The sequence below is a fragment of the Lipomyces tetrasporus genome (assembly GCF_029532465.1).
Source record: "Lipomyces tetrasporus strain NRRL Y-64009 chromosome Unknown POJ06scaffold_2, whole genome shotgun sequence".
In the NCBI taxonomy this organism is placed as follows: Eukaryota; Fungi; Ascomycota; class Lipomycetes; order Lipomycetales; family Lipomycetaceae; genus Lipomyces; species Lipomyces tetrasporus.
Window position 1 is genome coordinate 1,506,196 of NW_026611597.1, and position 13,979 is coordinate 1,520,174.

Below are 13,979 nucleotides of genomic sequence, written 5' to 3' on the forward strand. Positions count from 1 at the left end.
CGTCCACAGTATGTGTGGAACCTGTATGTACATATCCGGGGTTGTTGAATATAACTAGTAAATCGCAGCCCGACAGTTTGTTGATGATCGTTGTATATTGCGTCGGTGCCTTGGTGGTGGCTATCTCCGAGGCTGGTCTGAGCGTGTTTACGCTTCCGAGGCGTTCGCCCTCATTTTTGCTGTGGCGGTGCGCACGGTGCAAAATTGAACACTTGGTGTACTTAACAAGATCCTGATTCCTTTGATCCTTATCCGCCTACACTGTTAGCCCATACTCTTCACCATCTTTGCTCGCTCTACGCTCCCTGCCGAAGACAATGTCCGCCGCCGTCGCTGCTCCCGTCTCGTCCGTTCTACCCAGATCGTCCTCGCGGTCCCGGTCCCGCCGCCGCTCGCAGTCTCCCCCGCAGCAGTTGTCGACTTCCCCGATCTGCGATCCGTTGGCTCCTCACACCGGGCCAACTGCCTTCTCCACAGACCTCGAACCCGCAATCGAAGAAAGCGACGACATATTGGCCAACGCAGGCGAAGTGGTCCGGACATCAGACGATCTTGCGCCATATTCTGCCTCGGCCCAACTCCGGTTCTTGTCCCACAACCGGGCCGCGAACGCCGAACTGTTCTGGCAACTCCACACCGCAGCCCGCAGACGCGACTCCGTCTCATCAGTGTCGTCGGCCAAGTCTTCAACGGTCTCGACTTTGTGCCCATATGTCGAGCCTGGCCACGCCCTGATCTACATTCACCCGGTCAAGCCGACCGACACGCTTCCCTCAATTCTCCTCACATACAGCATCGATGCCGCCGCTCTCCGCCAAGCGAACAGACTCTGGCCGCACGACACTATCCAGTCACGCGCCGTACTCCTCCTCCCTGTTGACAAGTGCGGCATCCAGATGCAATTCCATCTCCATGCCAAAGCGGCTGCGAAGTCAGACCAGCCCGGCGTCCCCTCTGCCGCCGAACTCGTCGGCTGGGCCATTGTCGAAAGCGTCGGCGAAGTCGAAGTCTGCGCTGTCGCACGAAACAGACTCGGTTTCTTCCCGCGCCGGAAAAGCCAAGCTCAGGCTTCCACCCATGACGCGCCGCGGGCAAGCATCGATTCGGCCGTTAGCACTACAAGCGTGTCGACAACCGTGACCACAGGAAGTGGGGCCAGCACGGCGACCTCTACCGCCTCGTCGTCACCTAACGCATTCTCTCTCGGCGGCGCATTAAAATCCGTCCTGAAAGGGTGGGGCTCGTCATCGTCGTCAAAGAGCACATGGACGGCTCCTCAGGACTTCTTCGAGATGGTTCCTGATGATGACTAAATTTCTTTTATCACATAATCGCTTTAGATCGTGTGCATTTCTAAGGTTACGATAGTGCATTATGCACTTTTTTATTGGTCTCGGTCGCGATTGCCCGCATTTTTACGTCATTTGGGTGCGCGGTTTGTTGGTCATTTGTGCTTGTTTCGTAGTTATGGGTTCTGTTCGGGTCGGAAAATTGGTATTGTATGTACTGTACGTTAATGCATTAATCTATCCATCAAGAGTCAAGCAACAGTATACCAAAAAAAAACCACATTAACTAATACACACGGTCACCCGACATTTTAAGCACTCTCCGTGGCAAAATACTGACCCGCAACTACACTCCGCACAACAGGCACCAAACTCCACTCACCCTCCGCCCCAGCCTCATCGGCAAACGGATCGACCGTCTCCTGCCCACTCTTCTTTGCAACGTCCAAAACCTCGACCCCAACACCGTCCAGGTCAGGAGGCGGCGAGTACCGGAACTTGACCACGACGCCGCCGGACGACGATTCCTTCGCTAGACCGTCATTTAAAAATCGCACCAGCACCTGCACTTTCTCGTCGGCCTTGCGCAGCGTTACTTCCTGCCCTTCTCCGGCGATCGGAATGCTGAGCTTGGCAGTCTCCTGATCGAACACGCCTGACGGTTTACTCCGACACGCCGTCGCCCGAGCACCTTCAATCGCGACCTGGATACTCATGTCCGACACCGTAAGCTCATCCACCGGGAAGTCTGGATTCAAAAAGTAATACATCATCACAGATGTCTGGTGCGGCTCGAATTTCCAGATCGGGTCAACGATTATCGGCGCGTACGACAGCGACGTAATTGAATACTTGAACGCAATAGCCGGCGCACTGGATAACGTCGCAGAATGCAGCGTGTACTCGTCCTCACTCTCAGACGGGGTTAGGAACGATTGGTTCGGCAGCACCCGGTCGAGTGCAGACGTATTCGTCAACCGCAGCGGAACCGGCGACGGCGTCGTGGTTGTCGTGGTTGAAAACGACAACGCGACCTCGCCCACAATCAATACACGCGTAGGTGCGCCGTTCAGTAAGCTGACATGCACCGTCTCGACAACACTGCTAGATAGTCCTGGCACGATTGATTCCTGAGGATGCTCCGCCGCCGCCGTAGTGCTCCGTGTCGGTGACGTGATCGACGTCGAAGACTCCATCCGCTGCCCAACCGGCGCTCGCTGCACTGGTTCCACGATCGGAGTGTAATAATCCTGCGGCGTAGTCGGAGTGAACGGCGCAGCTGAGATCGGCGAATAATACGGCTCCGATGTAACAGCGGATTCCGGTACGATCTCAGCAGCTTTCTCCGTCACAGCAGTTTCCGTCGATAACGGCGAAAGAACCGGAGGCGAGGCCACCGACGGGTATCCAGCCGGCGGTACCGGCTCGGTCTTCTCTTCAAACTTCTCCTCCGCAGCTTCTGGTACTGCCTCTTTCTCAACGACTGGCGCTGTCTCTGCAGCCTCATTCGGCGTCTCCACGAAACTGTCAACCGCAGTGCCTTGTTCAGACACAGTCTCGGTAGTCACGGCCGGTCCAACTGCAGGTGCAGCCTCCTCCTCTTCCTCAATCGGTGCGACCGACGGAACGCCAGGCTCACCTCTATGCGGCGGCGGTGGCGGCGGAATACTATGTACGCCCTGTGTCACATCCAACTCCGTAGCCGGTGCCAACACACCCCCGGTAAACAACTTGCTCTGGATCTCGCCCCTCCGACCTCTCATCGACCGTCCAGAAATCGTAGGTCTTTCTCTTAGCGACGCCGCAACACGTTCAACGGCCGCCTGAGCGTCGTCTTGTTCGTCTTTGATTGTCTGTGACTGGATGTCGACTTTGATGCTCGACTGGTCGTGGTATGCAGTCAAATCGTCTTCCAGCGACGCGAGCGCAGAATCTTTCGAGATCGGGGGCGGAATCGAGAAACCTTCTGAATCGACCTGCGGCACTTCCGGCTGCGGCTGCGACGCAAGAACTGGCTGAATCGGCTGCGATGGAGCCGGCGCGATCGGTGCAGGAAGGTCGGAATGGTCGACGGTCCCGATCACGTTGATCGCATCTGGGTCCTCAATGTAGCCATTACCATTCGTGATAACGAAGGGCGTCACTGGCTGAGACGATGTCGCGGCGGGGCCACTGGCCCCCGTTGCCGGGATTGGGAGAACGGGCACCGCGCCGCTCGTAGTTCGGTGTGGCGGCGGCTCTGGACGAGATGACCGTGAGCGGCTGGATGCAATCGATGCTGTCTCAGACGACATGTGGGATGGCTCGCGAACAGGCGATACATCAATCTGTTCGCGGTACTTGTTCTTGTCTTTGTCTTTATGGCCAAAGAGGCCTCGTCGTCCGCCTTCGCCCTTACCAGGTCTTAGTATAGTACTCATGCGACCGAACTTGGACTTGGATGGGCCTATGCGTGTTAATTTGCGCCAACTAGTGATTCAAGATAAAAACATACTTGGGCTGCTTGTGCTGCTGTCTGCAGTAGCGACCGACGTGCGTCTCTTGCCTGAAGGCGATGGCACAGCAGGTGAGGGCATGGCTACCGCACTGTTAACTGTCGATGCAGGAGACGCAGTCTGGTGAATATGTGGAGGGGGAGGTGGCGGATATCTCGACGATGTCCTTGCGGTATGAGGCACACCGTTAGTCTGAATCTGGAGGCCATACATCTTGATCTCGTCTTGTGGATCAAACGACAGCAGTAAGTTCAAGTTTTCCTCACAGAGCGACACAACTCGCTGAGCCTTATCGACCTCGGAGGTCTCGTACCGGGTCAAAACGTCCTTCAGCATCACCAATCTCGCCTCGTCAATACCCTGTAACTTCTCAAACACGAGCGGCGCCTGGGAATCCCACTCGGCCACTGCATTGTTCACGTTCTGGTGTGCTCCTGCTATTTTGGCAGATCCTTTCTTCTTGTACTTCTCAACTTTGTCCTCTGCACTCTCAATTTCCCTCGCGACACTCGATAAATTCTCTTGAATTGCACGCATCTCCGCCCAATCTCGGTTCGAGTTCGCATAAACTCTGACAGGTCCGACAATCTCTGTCGACAACTTATTTGCAAACGATTGACTCGCGCCGGCCAACACAGAAGTAGACTCCACTATCTTTGACCACACCTCCACAAACGTACCCAATCCTGCAGTCGCGATGTCGGTCGGAATCGAGCGGGACGATAGACGCGCAAGGGCGCTTGCGTATTGCTGCTCGATACGATAACGTTCGTCGATCCATTCCGCGATCTCTTCGTTGGCCCGGCTGGCAGTACCAAGCCTGTCACGGAGAACCGTCACGGCGTCCGCGGGTGGCAACGAGGACTAAATCGCACGTATCAGTTAGCAAGTTCCTTGTGCATCAGGCAATCTGCCTGAGTAAGCCGATCACAATCGTGGCAGCAGCGACGGCAGGCTTATTTTCCGGACATCTCGGGGGAACGATGTCCAAACTCAATCTATGTCTGCCGCTGCAGCCACTCGCTCACCAAGCCTTATGTCAACGTACATGAATTACATACTAGTATTTTATCCGCGTACTCCATGCGCGTTAGTGAATCCATTGTGGATGACTTCTGGAGGCTGCTCGAAATGAGATGCGCTGGTTTCGTGGACGGGAAACAGGTTACGGCGGGGTGTCAGATTCTTGTGTTCTGGAAGTGATCCGCCCTGTTTGGCTTTTCGGAACTTTAACGAATTTTACGAACCATCGCACCGTGCGCCTTGTCCATCCACAGCAACCACAGCCTACAACTTCTTCGACGGTCAGTTCTGCAGTCAATCTTTGCGACAAACCACCAGTCATATTTTGATTAAAACGAGAACAAAATACCTTTGCGCAACCTCGTCGTCGTCTATCGTCTATCTAATGCCCATTCACACATAATCAAGTTAAGCCACATTAGTTCTTCAAATTGACAGATCTATTATAACAACCTCATCCAATCCAAAATTGTAAAAACCATTGACTTGCCAGAGTACCGCCAAGCCAGCCCATAACCAGTGCAACAGATCATAAATTTAACAATGCAATAACCGATAGTCCAAGTAAAAGCAACATCAAGATTTTTTCTTCCAAAGCATTACAATGCTGGCGATGAATGCCAGGAATCGTAAAGTAACCGTCGTCCTCGTCCAAGGGAGCTTTCTGCGAGCGTCGAGAAACCTTAGTTGAGACACTTAGTCATTTACGAGATTTCGAGGGACCTCAACATCTGCGCCGTCCCAATAAGCTTGCCATTTACGACCTACAATTCTCTATGAGGACCGCACCTATCTAGACTAACATCAGGAGATACATTCTTGAATTCTGATGCGGCATTCCCGTAGCAGAACTCTTCAGCTGCTTTGCCAGACGCAGAAATCAACATTATAACCCGGTGAACATTGCATGGACGTGTGAGCGACACAGCGGCACGATCTAGGTAATGAATGATGCGATGGCCTACGGCTGCGCGCTACAACGAGCTGAGACTCGGATAATCGTGTCGATGGAAGATCCCTCCGTGACCTGTTCAGGAGCATAGTAGAACTGTGCAGTGAGAGTCATTGTGACTTACCGGTATAGGTGTCATCCACTGTGTCATGTCCTTGGTATACTGGAAGTGAATACCGCTTTGCGTTGGTTCCGCGGTCGCTGTTCGCCAAATGAACATGCGTGAAATTGACAGGGCTTACTTGATATGTTCCTACAGAACAATTAGCAATTCCCTTGCTATCTATCCAAATCCTGCGTACCAACAAACGGACGGCCATACGAGAAGGCGAAAGTAATGCATTCTAGGCTAATAGACAAATATGAAATAAGAATATGAACCAAACATTAAATAACCAATTCTCTGAAGTATCCAAATATTCACATTATATCAATCTCTTTGTCCAGCAATCTCCCAAGTCAGAACAAAGGTATAGGGGGATACCGGAACTTTTATCACTCCGGCTATTTGCCGTTTCAACGCTGGAATTTGCTGGTTAACGCCTTCGTATGCTCCATCGTACGAATCTTCGTCTCAGCGATATACTGTACAGCATTGATACACAGATAGATCAAAGAACCAAAGCCTCGGAAAATGGCCAAAACGGCCACGGACCACAGAATGAACGCGAGATAGCCGTTCGATCCGGTATTCTTAGTGTCATATACCTGAGTGACGACTAGCACTAAAATCATATTCGCAACCATCCAGAGCAAAACAACGCGCGTTCGGATTCCTCGATAGTAATCTTCCTTCTTCGTACTTTCGCTTGGACCTCTCTTATCTTCTACTTGTTTCCGTTCGCGAAGGTTCGCAAGTGCATCTTCATATCCAGCATCGATGTCCAGCTGAGCTGATGGCATTTCGACCTCGACAACATCCTTTCCAAGACCTGATTTGTTGACCGCAGCGCCAAGGTCATTGTGGATTTCGTTATCGCCCTTGGTACCCCAAGTGACATCGTGAGTATTACACAAAGCATAGACCTGTAATGTACAGATATATGACGGCATCAATAAGAAATACTGTGCAGCACTTGTTATCATATGCCAGGGGTCCAGATACAAGAGTGACATGATCCAATACAGTCCGTATGTCGATAACACCGATACTAGCATATTCACAAACGCGCTATGCCCAGTTGTGCCGTTGTTTCTGATTGAGAGAACGATATAGTATATGCCGCAGCCTGTCGAATACGCGGTGACGAATGCAAAGAGAATCATGCTGCCAATGAAAAGTTTTTGTGCGCCTTGAGGCCGATTCCCCAAGCTGATGATAAATTGCGCCGCAATCAGAATGGTAACGAGGATTTTTAATATCACGAAGATATAAAAGCCTCCGTTATGGCCAAAGGGGTCCACAGCTGGATCACTCAAACTTCCGGCAATGTAATAAAATGTAAGATAGAAGTTTGCAAGAGAAAAGTACATAAAGAAGAGGCTGATGAACTGGTAGATAAACTCGACGTGAAACATGGCCTTACGGAGAACCGAGTGCTCGGTCTTCCAAATCTGTCTGAAATGGATCTGAGCGTATAGAGCTGCGAAGAGAGCACCATTGAGCCATCTTCGCCGCTGGCTGATAAATTCTGGCACCTTATCTGCTCAGACTGTTATCAACCGTGTTCAACATTTCTAAACAGATAGAATACAACGGTGACTTTACCTGGAACATCCGTATCGCCAGTACAAGACTTGACGTGCTTCAAAATCCACTTCTCGCCGTGCTTAGCAACTAGCTCCCAACAGAGAATGCGATCCTCCGCAAGGTACATATTAGCAGTGAACACATCGGCATTTTTCCCTTCCAGGTTTTCTCCTTTGAAATACTGGGCGAGAGGTCCCTTTCCCTCGTTGTCATTCTGCAAGGCGATATATCGATAGGCAGACAGCGCTCCCGGCAGAACGGTTATATATCCAAAGACGCTCTCCATCGGCTTGTCCAAAATATTTGACATCTTATACTCGAAGTTCTGCGCTGCCACAATGGGATTTAGAAGATTTCTCCACCCCTTACCTTTCATAGCCCTGACCTCTCCAGACGCCCCTGCGACATTTGAATCCTGATCGAAAGCCTTCCATAGGTGATACAGTGATGTATTTCCTGGCCTTGTACCGACGTCGAGCAAAATACACACATTTGGCTGCAGAAGTGGACAAAAGGCGTTGAATAACCATCTATGCGAGTTCAATTTCTTCGCGTTCTTTTCCTTTAAGCAGAACAGCACCTGCACAGGAACCACACCTTTCTCAGCACCCTTAAATCGCAAATCGGAATCGAGCGAGATTTGGGTGGTGTACTCATACAAATGCGCTTTGACCTCCTTGCCATTTACCAAATTCTTCGCAATGCCGTCTTGGAAAATACCCATAGAGGCCATACAGTCTAAAACACGAGGGTTGATATTCTTTCGACCATCAGCCACGACGCAAACGACAACTTTCTTCCAACCTTCTTTCCCCCATACTCGGCTCTTGGAACGGGAGCACAAATGCGCAATATTCTTCATTACCGCATGCATTGTTCTGGTGAAATTAATTTCGTCTTCATTATACATTGTAATGCAAATGCACAGTTCTGTCTCACGATCGTTATTGGCTGGTCGCAACGTAAACCCATTCTTCACGAAGTCGTCTGGATCACAGGTTGCAGCTGTGTATCGCATATATGTGAATTCGTCATTATCACGCCGTGGAAGAAAGCTATAGAGTTTCGTAGGAACTGGACAATCCAAGACCAAATTACCACGAACAAGCCGGACTTGCTTGCGAGCTATGGAACGATGACGACGAGGCTGTGCCGTCTCCGGTACTGATTCAATTACGGGACTGCTAATTGATGATCCTGCCTTCTCGTTAAATGTAGATGCGTCAGTGTCCTCGTCGTCGTTCCCAAGAGCAGTGTATCCTGATGAACGGCCCGATGACCGTTTGCCAGACGAGTACGATGGTAGCGATGACGATGTATATCGCTCTGACTCATCGTCGTCTTCCTCGTCGACATCGCAATGAATGCCGGCTGCAGTATATCCACTGTTCCTGTTAGTCTCTGACGGTTGCAAAGTCTCCGGAAACGGAATTAGCATGCGCGAGGATTGTTGGTTGTTGAAATTGGCACTTGGTGTAATGAAGCTAGTTGATGAGATGGAACTCTGATCTTCTATACTGTCGCCATCTTCCAATGTAATGCCCCTCGGCTGTTTGGGGTTGGGTCCAGAAATATTAACAATGGAGTAGCTGTCACGGCGCTGCTGAAGTTCAGTCACTTCCGGGAAAGGTGGCGGAGCGGATGATGTGGCGGGGCTCTGTGATAATCCATCGAAACGCGCCGCTGGTGGGACTGGCAACGGCCTGATGGTGGCATTAGACGGTCCATAAGGAGAGTTGGCACTGCTGTTACTAACACGCGCTTGCGAAACTGGCGACGAATGAGATTCCAAACGAGCCCGAGATCGGGGTGATTCGATATGCGCCCTAGAAGGCGATTCGATGGCTGGCAGAGCCGAGTCATTGTCGTATGGTTGTCTCCTTAAAGGTAATCCATCGGTCGCTGGAAAGAGTGGCTCATCCAAGCCGTCGCTATTAAGGAATGCATTTCGCATGCTGCGCGGCGAGCGGAGTAGTTTGGCAGTAACTCCATTTTTGGTTGATCTACTGGAGACTGGGCTGCGAGTCGGCGAGGCCGGAGTCGAGTAAGGGATGGCAGGATCGTCTATAAGAGTTAGCAATTTCTGTATTTAATTTATTGGAAGTTAGATACATTACCTAAACCGGACACGTCCTCAGACAACCGGTCATAAATTTCTCTTCGAGGTGGGGTCGACGGACGCATTTCTATTGTCAACCGCGACGAGGAGCCGACATCTTCGGGCCGGGTGAGGTTCCGGAGCGGTGATTGCCTTGACGGCGAGGTCTGGTTATTGAGATGACCAAACATATTCAAAATCCCCTCGAGGTCTTTAATCCCGTGGAAAAGATACCAACTCAACAACCTTTCCACAGAGTGGTTGCTAACACCAAACGGATCGCGAGAGCATACGCAGTCGGAAATCCAGGAACGGCAGAGAGCCACGAGAAGGTCTTTGACGTCCTGCCGGCTGCACTAGCCGGGAAGTGCCCTGTCGGCAGGGACGTCGAGCCGCAATCGCAAGCACCACCAATGTAAATAAACAGGTCTAATTTAGGAGTTGATATACAAAACGCCGCACCACTGATCACCATGACAACAGGAGATGAGTTATTACTTCACCCTGAACCAAATGATTCGAATTTGGACTCACTTCGGATAACTATCTTGTATAGTTATGTTGCGCTGCAGCACTTTCGGGGCTTTTCCTTTTATACTTGACCCGAGAACGACAAACGATGCTGGAATCTATTAACTAACCACTGACACAAAATTTTCATCAAATACCTAAACAATATAATACACCATTCATCCACTATCGCTTCATCTGTCCACCGGACCATTATTTTTTTCCACTACATCGTCACCACTTTCTAATGTAACACCACTGACTAAGACCTCACTGCAGTACTCTAACGCGATAACGAAAACGCATAACAAGCTCGCAATGCAGAAATGGCTAATACTCATACCAATATCCAGCCAGCTACCTTCGTCCCGCACGAGATAAAAGAAATTTAGCGTGAGAATGTCCGAGATAGAGAGTACCATGGAGAAGAGAGATGACGGCTTCACACCTAATCGCTGAGTCAACAAGCCTAGATCGGCAGAGATAACTGCGAATGGAACGAGGATTTTGAAAAGAAGTAGAGCACCCATTGCAAAGGGATCGAATAACGGAATAAGCCGGTACACCGAATCCAGCGAGAATGAAGAAATACTCGCGATATTTCCGGTACCAAAGAACGCAATTTGGGTTAAGAAGAAAAAGAAAAGAGCAATCCTTATATCTGCCAGTTCAAGTCGGCGAGATGAGGTCTCAGTCACATGATTGCCATTTGTGGTAGATTTGTCGACTTTCCTTCGTGCATTTTCATTGGCGCGTCTATTGTCGTATATTTTACGCTCTAAATCAACCCAAAAAACCAGATTAATGAAGAATGTAACGTAGAATAGGCCTTCGTAAGAAATCGTCAGAAGAATAAACGTTGGCGCAAACGCAAGAAAGATTAAAAGAAGACGAGCTCGATAATCATGGTATTTGCGCTTCAGGTGCAAAAATGGCAGAGCGAGTGAGCCCCCTAGAATAGTTAAGAGACTTTCAGCCAGTTTCATATATCGCACACTTACCTAAGATTAACCATCCGACAATCTGATTGCCGAATGGCAACCCTTTGCGAGCCTGCAGAGACTTGACGGTGGAATATGTGACAACCATTGAGAGAATAACAAGACCGAGCTGGTAACTGTTAGTCTACAGATTGTGAAATTACTGATAACATTACTGACTTGTAGACCCAACACAGCCATCGTGAAAGTAGAGATTGCGTGGCCCCCGGAAGCTGATCGTTTAGCCAGCCATAACATGCCAACAATTCCCACAACAGTCATTAATACACCAGCTACCAAACTGATACTGTCATTAGCCTCTGACACTGTAACGGATTGCCTTAGCCCAAAAATACGTACATCTGCGCCATGCTTTCAACCTTGACCACAGGGAGCAATGTGAACACGCTCATCAACCAGCACGAAACGAACCATGAAAGTACCAACGCCTTATTCTTCCTGCAAATTTCGTAGTTTTGAATTAAGGGCCACACTGATATCATTCCGTAAATGACAGAAAAGACTTCTCGATGGAAATATCCAACTACGGTGGCTTCCATTAGTGCAAAGAATGCAATCACTTGAATAGTCAATTTTGCCACTGTGTTCCGTTCGAGTCCACCCGCGTTCCAAATGAGGATCTTGAGACCCTCCCAGAGCGATATTCGATATTCGGCCACGGTTTCCCAGAACAGGACCGGAAAAACGGCATACAAATAATGCATTAAGGGAGAGTTTTTAATGTAGAACACTCCGAATAGCACGCTTAAGAGACCAATCGCAAAGAATGACAACTAAATAAGGCATTAGTTTCACAATAGTTACCTGGCCCGAAAGGTCACTTACCTCATAGCCGTAGGAAGGATCAATCTTCCTGGGAAGTATATAAAAGTCCAAGAACGATGTTAATGCGTAGAGAATCCACCCAACAAAGCCAAACGTGACCAACGTCCTCAGGAAGAGCCAGTCATAACTATACCGAGTCAGTGTAAACTGTCAATCAAGGCGGTTGCTTCTACTCACGTTTGCAGATACCTCAAGCCTTGAAGACCCAACCTCATGAGCTCATACGCTAACTCGATGGCAGATTGATATTCTCCGTTGGCATCGAGGTGACGCATCTTCGAAATCAAGGAGTTCAAGGTGCTCGTGATATTCTCTATTCGCGGGAACGGTTTGAAATTCAATTCAGTATCTATGGCTTGAACTGTCGCTAGTTAGATCCACAACAATTACATACTGGCATTGTGCATACGTTCTTTAACACGATATTGCTCCAGAATTTCGCGTGCATTAGCAACTATTGCTTTGCTTTTGACCTTGAGTGGTGCATCGATGAAGTCAAGTGGCAGGCGCCCGACGGAATTCACCGGATAGTTCAAGCCAATTAAATATGACTATTCCTATTAGCAATGGCACCAGATATATAAGCAATTTTATTACCATTAATGAGGCCACGTCGGCCTGCTCTACATCCACTCTCTTGACAACGTTCAGATCCCAGGGAATGGAAAACTCATCATGTCCAATAGGATTGCTAACATCTGGCTTGGCCACTCCCGCACCCCAAGCAACCAGCGGTGTGCGCGTGTTGTCAGGATGTCCATCACCATGACTTCCCCAGTCACTCATTCCATGATCAGCTGTGAATACCCACGCGGTCTTACCATCTTGATAAAAGTCATCCATCGCTTTCTGCAGTTTTTGTATGCCTGCGTCAATGTGTTGAATATTTTCGAAGTACTGTACTGACCCCGGCCGACTGGCGTGGCCAGCTGTGTCGATACCCAACAGATGAAGGAAAAACACAATTTTTTCTTGTCGCAAAGCCGCATCGACTGCTGGATCTGTAGTCGCATTCTTAAATAATTCTTCGACTTTGTCAAAGACGTATGTGTCTAGCTCTCGCGTGTCTATTGCAAATATTAGTACATGTACCTGTCGATCTATACACTACTAACCTCGCGTGAAATCCTCAAACTCATGACCGTACATATAAGTCTCCACTCTATCTGGATCAGAAGCGCCCATTGCAAACATTGGAAGAATATCTGGCGACCCAAAAGACCACGTGTGACGCGACTGGTTGAACACCGAGTCGAAGTTGACGGGGTTCTCCTTCCACCCTATGTCCACGTTAGAACTGACTGATTCTCAATCCCGAGCAGCCTAGCACAGCGCACCCTTTGTAACGGCGCTAACGTCCTCATAAAATCCAGCAATTATGGCGACGTGTCCGGGACGCGACTCGGTAGGCATTCGAGTATGGGAAACTCCAAACGTTCCTTCCTCCAAAATCTTCGACCGTATGAACGGCGCTGCGTATTCTGAAGAACCAGGCGTAGCATTGGACCAGGCCCCGAAACATTTATCGGCTCTTAAGCCATCACCTATTTGCTTGATTAGCTCAAATCTTAGTATGGTGCTAGAGTAGCGCAGCTGGCGTACCAACTATAAGGAAGAGCCGCTTTGCTGGTGGTTCGTCGGTGGATACAAAATGTTGCATGCCATGCACCAGTGGCGTTATAAAGTAAATATCAAAAATTGACCATAGATATACTAAATGAAAGAGGATGCCGACAAACAGCACTGAACGTTTCCCTAACCGGCTCATTGGGAAATCAATGTTGCTTCTAACTGTGAAATATTGCGGAGAGATAAATCTATAAACAAAAATTCCAGACCAACTCTATACCTCACTTATTGGCCAACCCTCATTATCAAATAACAGAGCTTGGCACTAAATATGTCGCCAAATTGAGTGGGATTTTGCCAGTGGCCATCTGTTCGCTCTCCTACTCATCTGGCAGTGCCGCCGAGCGATGTCCCTGCAGAAGCGGAGAAGTCGCGTTGTACTTAAAGTCGTATCTCAACGTTCTTCGGCCGACGGTTTTGCCATGTGCTTGATTCGGGTCTACGCGTAATCCGGATAATGCGGTCAC

At 49.5% G+C, this 13,979-nt stretch overlaps 4 protein-coding genes across 4 annotated transcripts; 1 reads left to right on the forward strand and 3 right to left on the reverse strand.

Annotated features, from left to right (window-relative positions):
* Positions 1-255: 255 nt before the first annotated feature.
* POJ06DRAFT_246242 (uncharacterized protein) lies at positions 256-1,521 on the forward strand. Its single transcript, XM_056186759.1, has one exon. The coding sequence runs from the start codon at positions 318-320 to the stop codon at positions 1,311-1,313; it is 996 nt and encodes a 331-aa protein (XP_056046435.1). The 5' UTR covers positions 256-317; the 3' UTR covers positions 1,314-1,521.
* On the reverse strand, positions 1,522-4,988 carry POJ06DRAFT_246244 (Muniscin C-terminal mu homology domain-containing protein). The gene is made up of 3 exons (XM_056186760.1): positions 4,846-4,988; positions 3,784-4,648; positions 1,522-3,735 (listed from the first exon to the last, which is right to left on the reverse strand). Exons 1-3 carry the CDS (start codon positions 4,885-4,887, stop codon positions 1,601-1,603), a joined length of 3,042 nt encoding a protein of 1,013 aa, XP_056046436.1. The 5' UTR covers positions 4,888-4,988; the 3' UTR covers positions 1,522-1,600.
* Positions 4,989-6,132: 1,144 nt separating this feature from the next.
* POJ06DRAFT_246248 (chitin synthase-domain-containing protein) lies at positions 6,133-9,955 on the reverse strand. Its single transcript, XM_056186761.1, has 3 exons — positions 9,567-9,955; positions 7,468-9,513; positions 6,133-7,402 (listed from the first exon to the last, which is right to left on the reverse strand). Exons 1-3 carry the CDS (start codon positions 9,736-9,738, stop codon positions 6,276-6,278), a joined length of 3,345 nt encoding a protein of 1,114 aa, XP_056046437.1. The 5' UTR covers positions 9,739-9,955; the 3' UTR covers positions 6,133-6,275.
* Positions 9,956-9,958: 3 nt separating this feature from the next.
* POJ06DRAFT_246250 (Phosphatidylinositolglycan class N-domain-containing protein) lies at positions 9,959-13,966 on the reverse strand. The gene is made up of 11 exons (XM_056186762.1): positions 13,486-13,966; positions 13,221-13,427; positions 12,999-13,163; positions 12,481-12,950; positions 12,293-12,434; positions 12,061-12,244; positions 11,884-12,010; positions 11,398-11,831; positions 11,218-11,338; positions 11,059-11,167; positions 9,959-11,009 (listed from the first exon to the last, which is right to left on the reverse strand). Exons 1-11 carry the CDS (start codon positions 13,649-13,651, stop codon positions 10,252-10,254), a joined length of 2,883 nt encoding a protein of 960 aa, XP_056046438.1. The 5' UTR covers positions 13,652-13,966; the 3' UTR covers positions 9,959-10,251.
* Between the last annotated feature and the right edge of the window lie 13 nt (positions 13,967-13,979).

Coding starts and splice junctions, on each gene's coding strand:
- POJ06DRAFT_246242 (XM_056186759.1), top strand. CDS start 318: ATGTCCGCCGCCGTCGCTGCTCCCGTCTCGTCCGTTCTACCCAGATCG.
- POJ06DRAFT_246244 (XM_056186760.1), bottom strand. CDS start 4,887: ATGGATTCACTAACGCGCATGGAGTACGCGGATAAAATACTA. Junction 4,649..4,845: donor AGTACGCGGATAAAATACTA/GTATGTAATTCA, acceptor CGTGCGATTTAG/TCCTCGTTGCCACCCGCGGA. Junction 3,736..3,783: donor CAGCAGCACAAGCAGCCCAA/GTATGTTTTTAT, acceptor TAACACGCATAG/GCCCATCCAAGTCCAAGTTC.
- POJ06DRAFT_246248 (XM_056186761.1), bottom strand. CDS start 9,738: ATGTTTGGTCATCTCAATAACCAGACCTCGCCGTCAAGGCAATCACCG. Junction 9,514..9,566: donor TGAGGACGTGTCCGGTTTAG/GTAATGTATCTA, acceptor TAACTCTTATAG/ACGATCCTGCCATCCCTTAC. Junction 7,403..7,467: donor TGGCGATACGGATGTTCCAG/GTAAAGTCACCG, acceptor CAGTCTGAGCAG/ATAAGGTGCCAGAATTTATC.
- POJ06DRAFT_246250 (XM_056186762.1), bottom strand. CDS start 13,651: ATGAGCCGGTTAGGGAAACGTTCAGTGCTGTTTGTCGGCATCCTCTTT. Junction 13,428..13,485: donor GCGGCTCTTCCTTATAGTTG/GTACGCCAGCTG, acceptor TCAAGCAAATAG/GTGATGGCTTAAGAGCCGAT. Junction 12,435..12,480: donor CCGACGTGGCCTCATTAATG/GTAATAAAATTG, acceptor TAATAGGAATAG/TCATATTTAATTGGCTTGAA.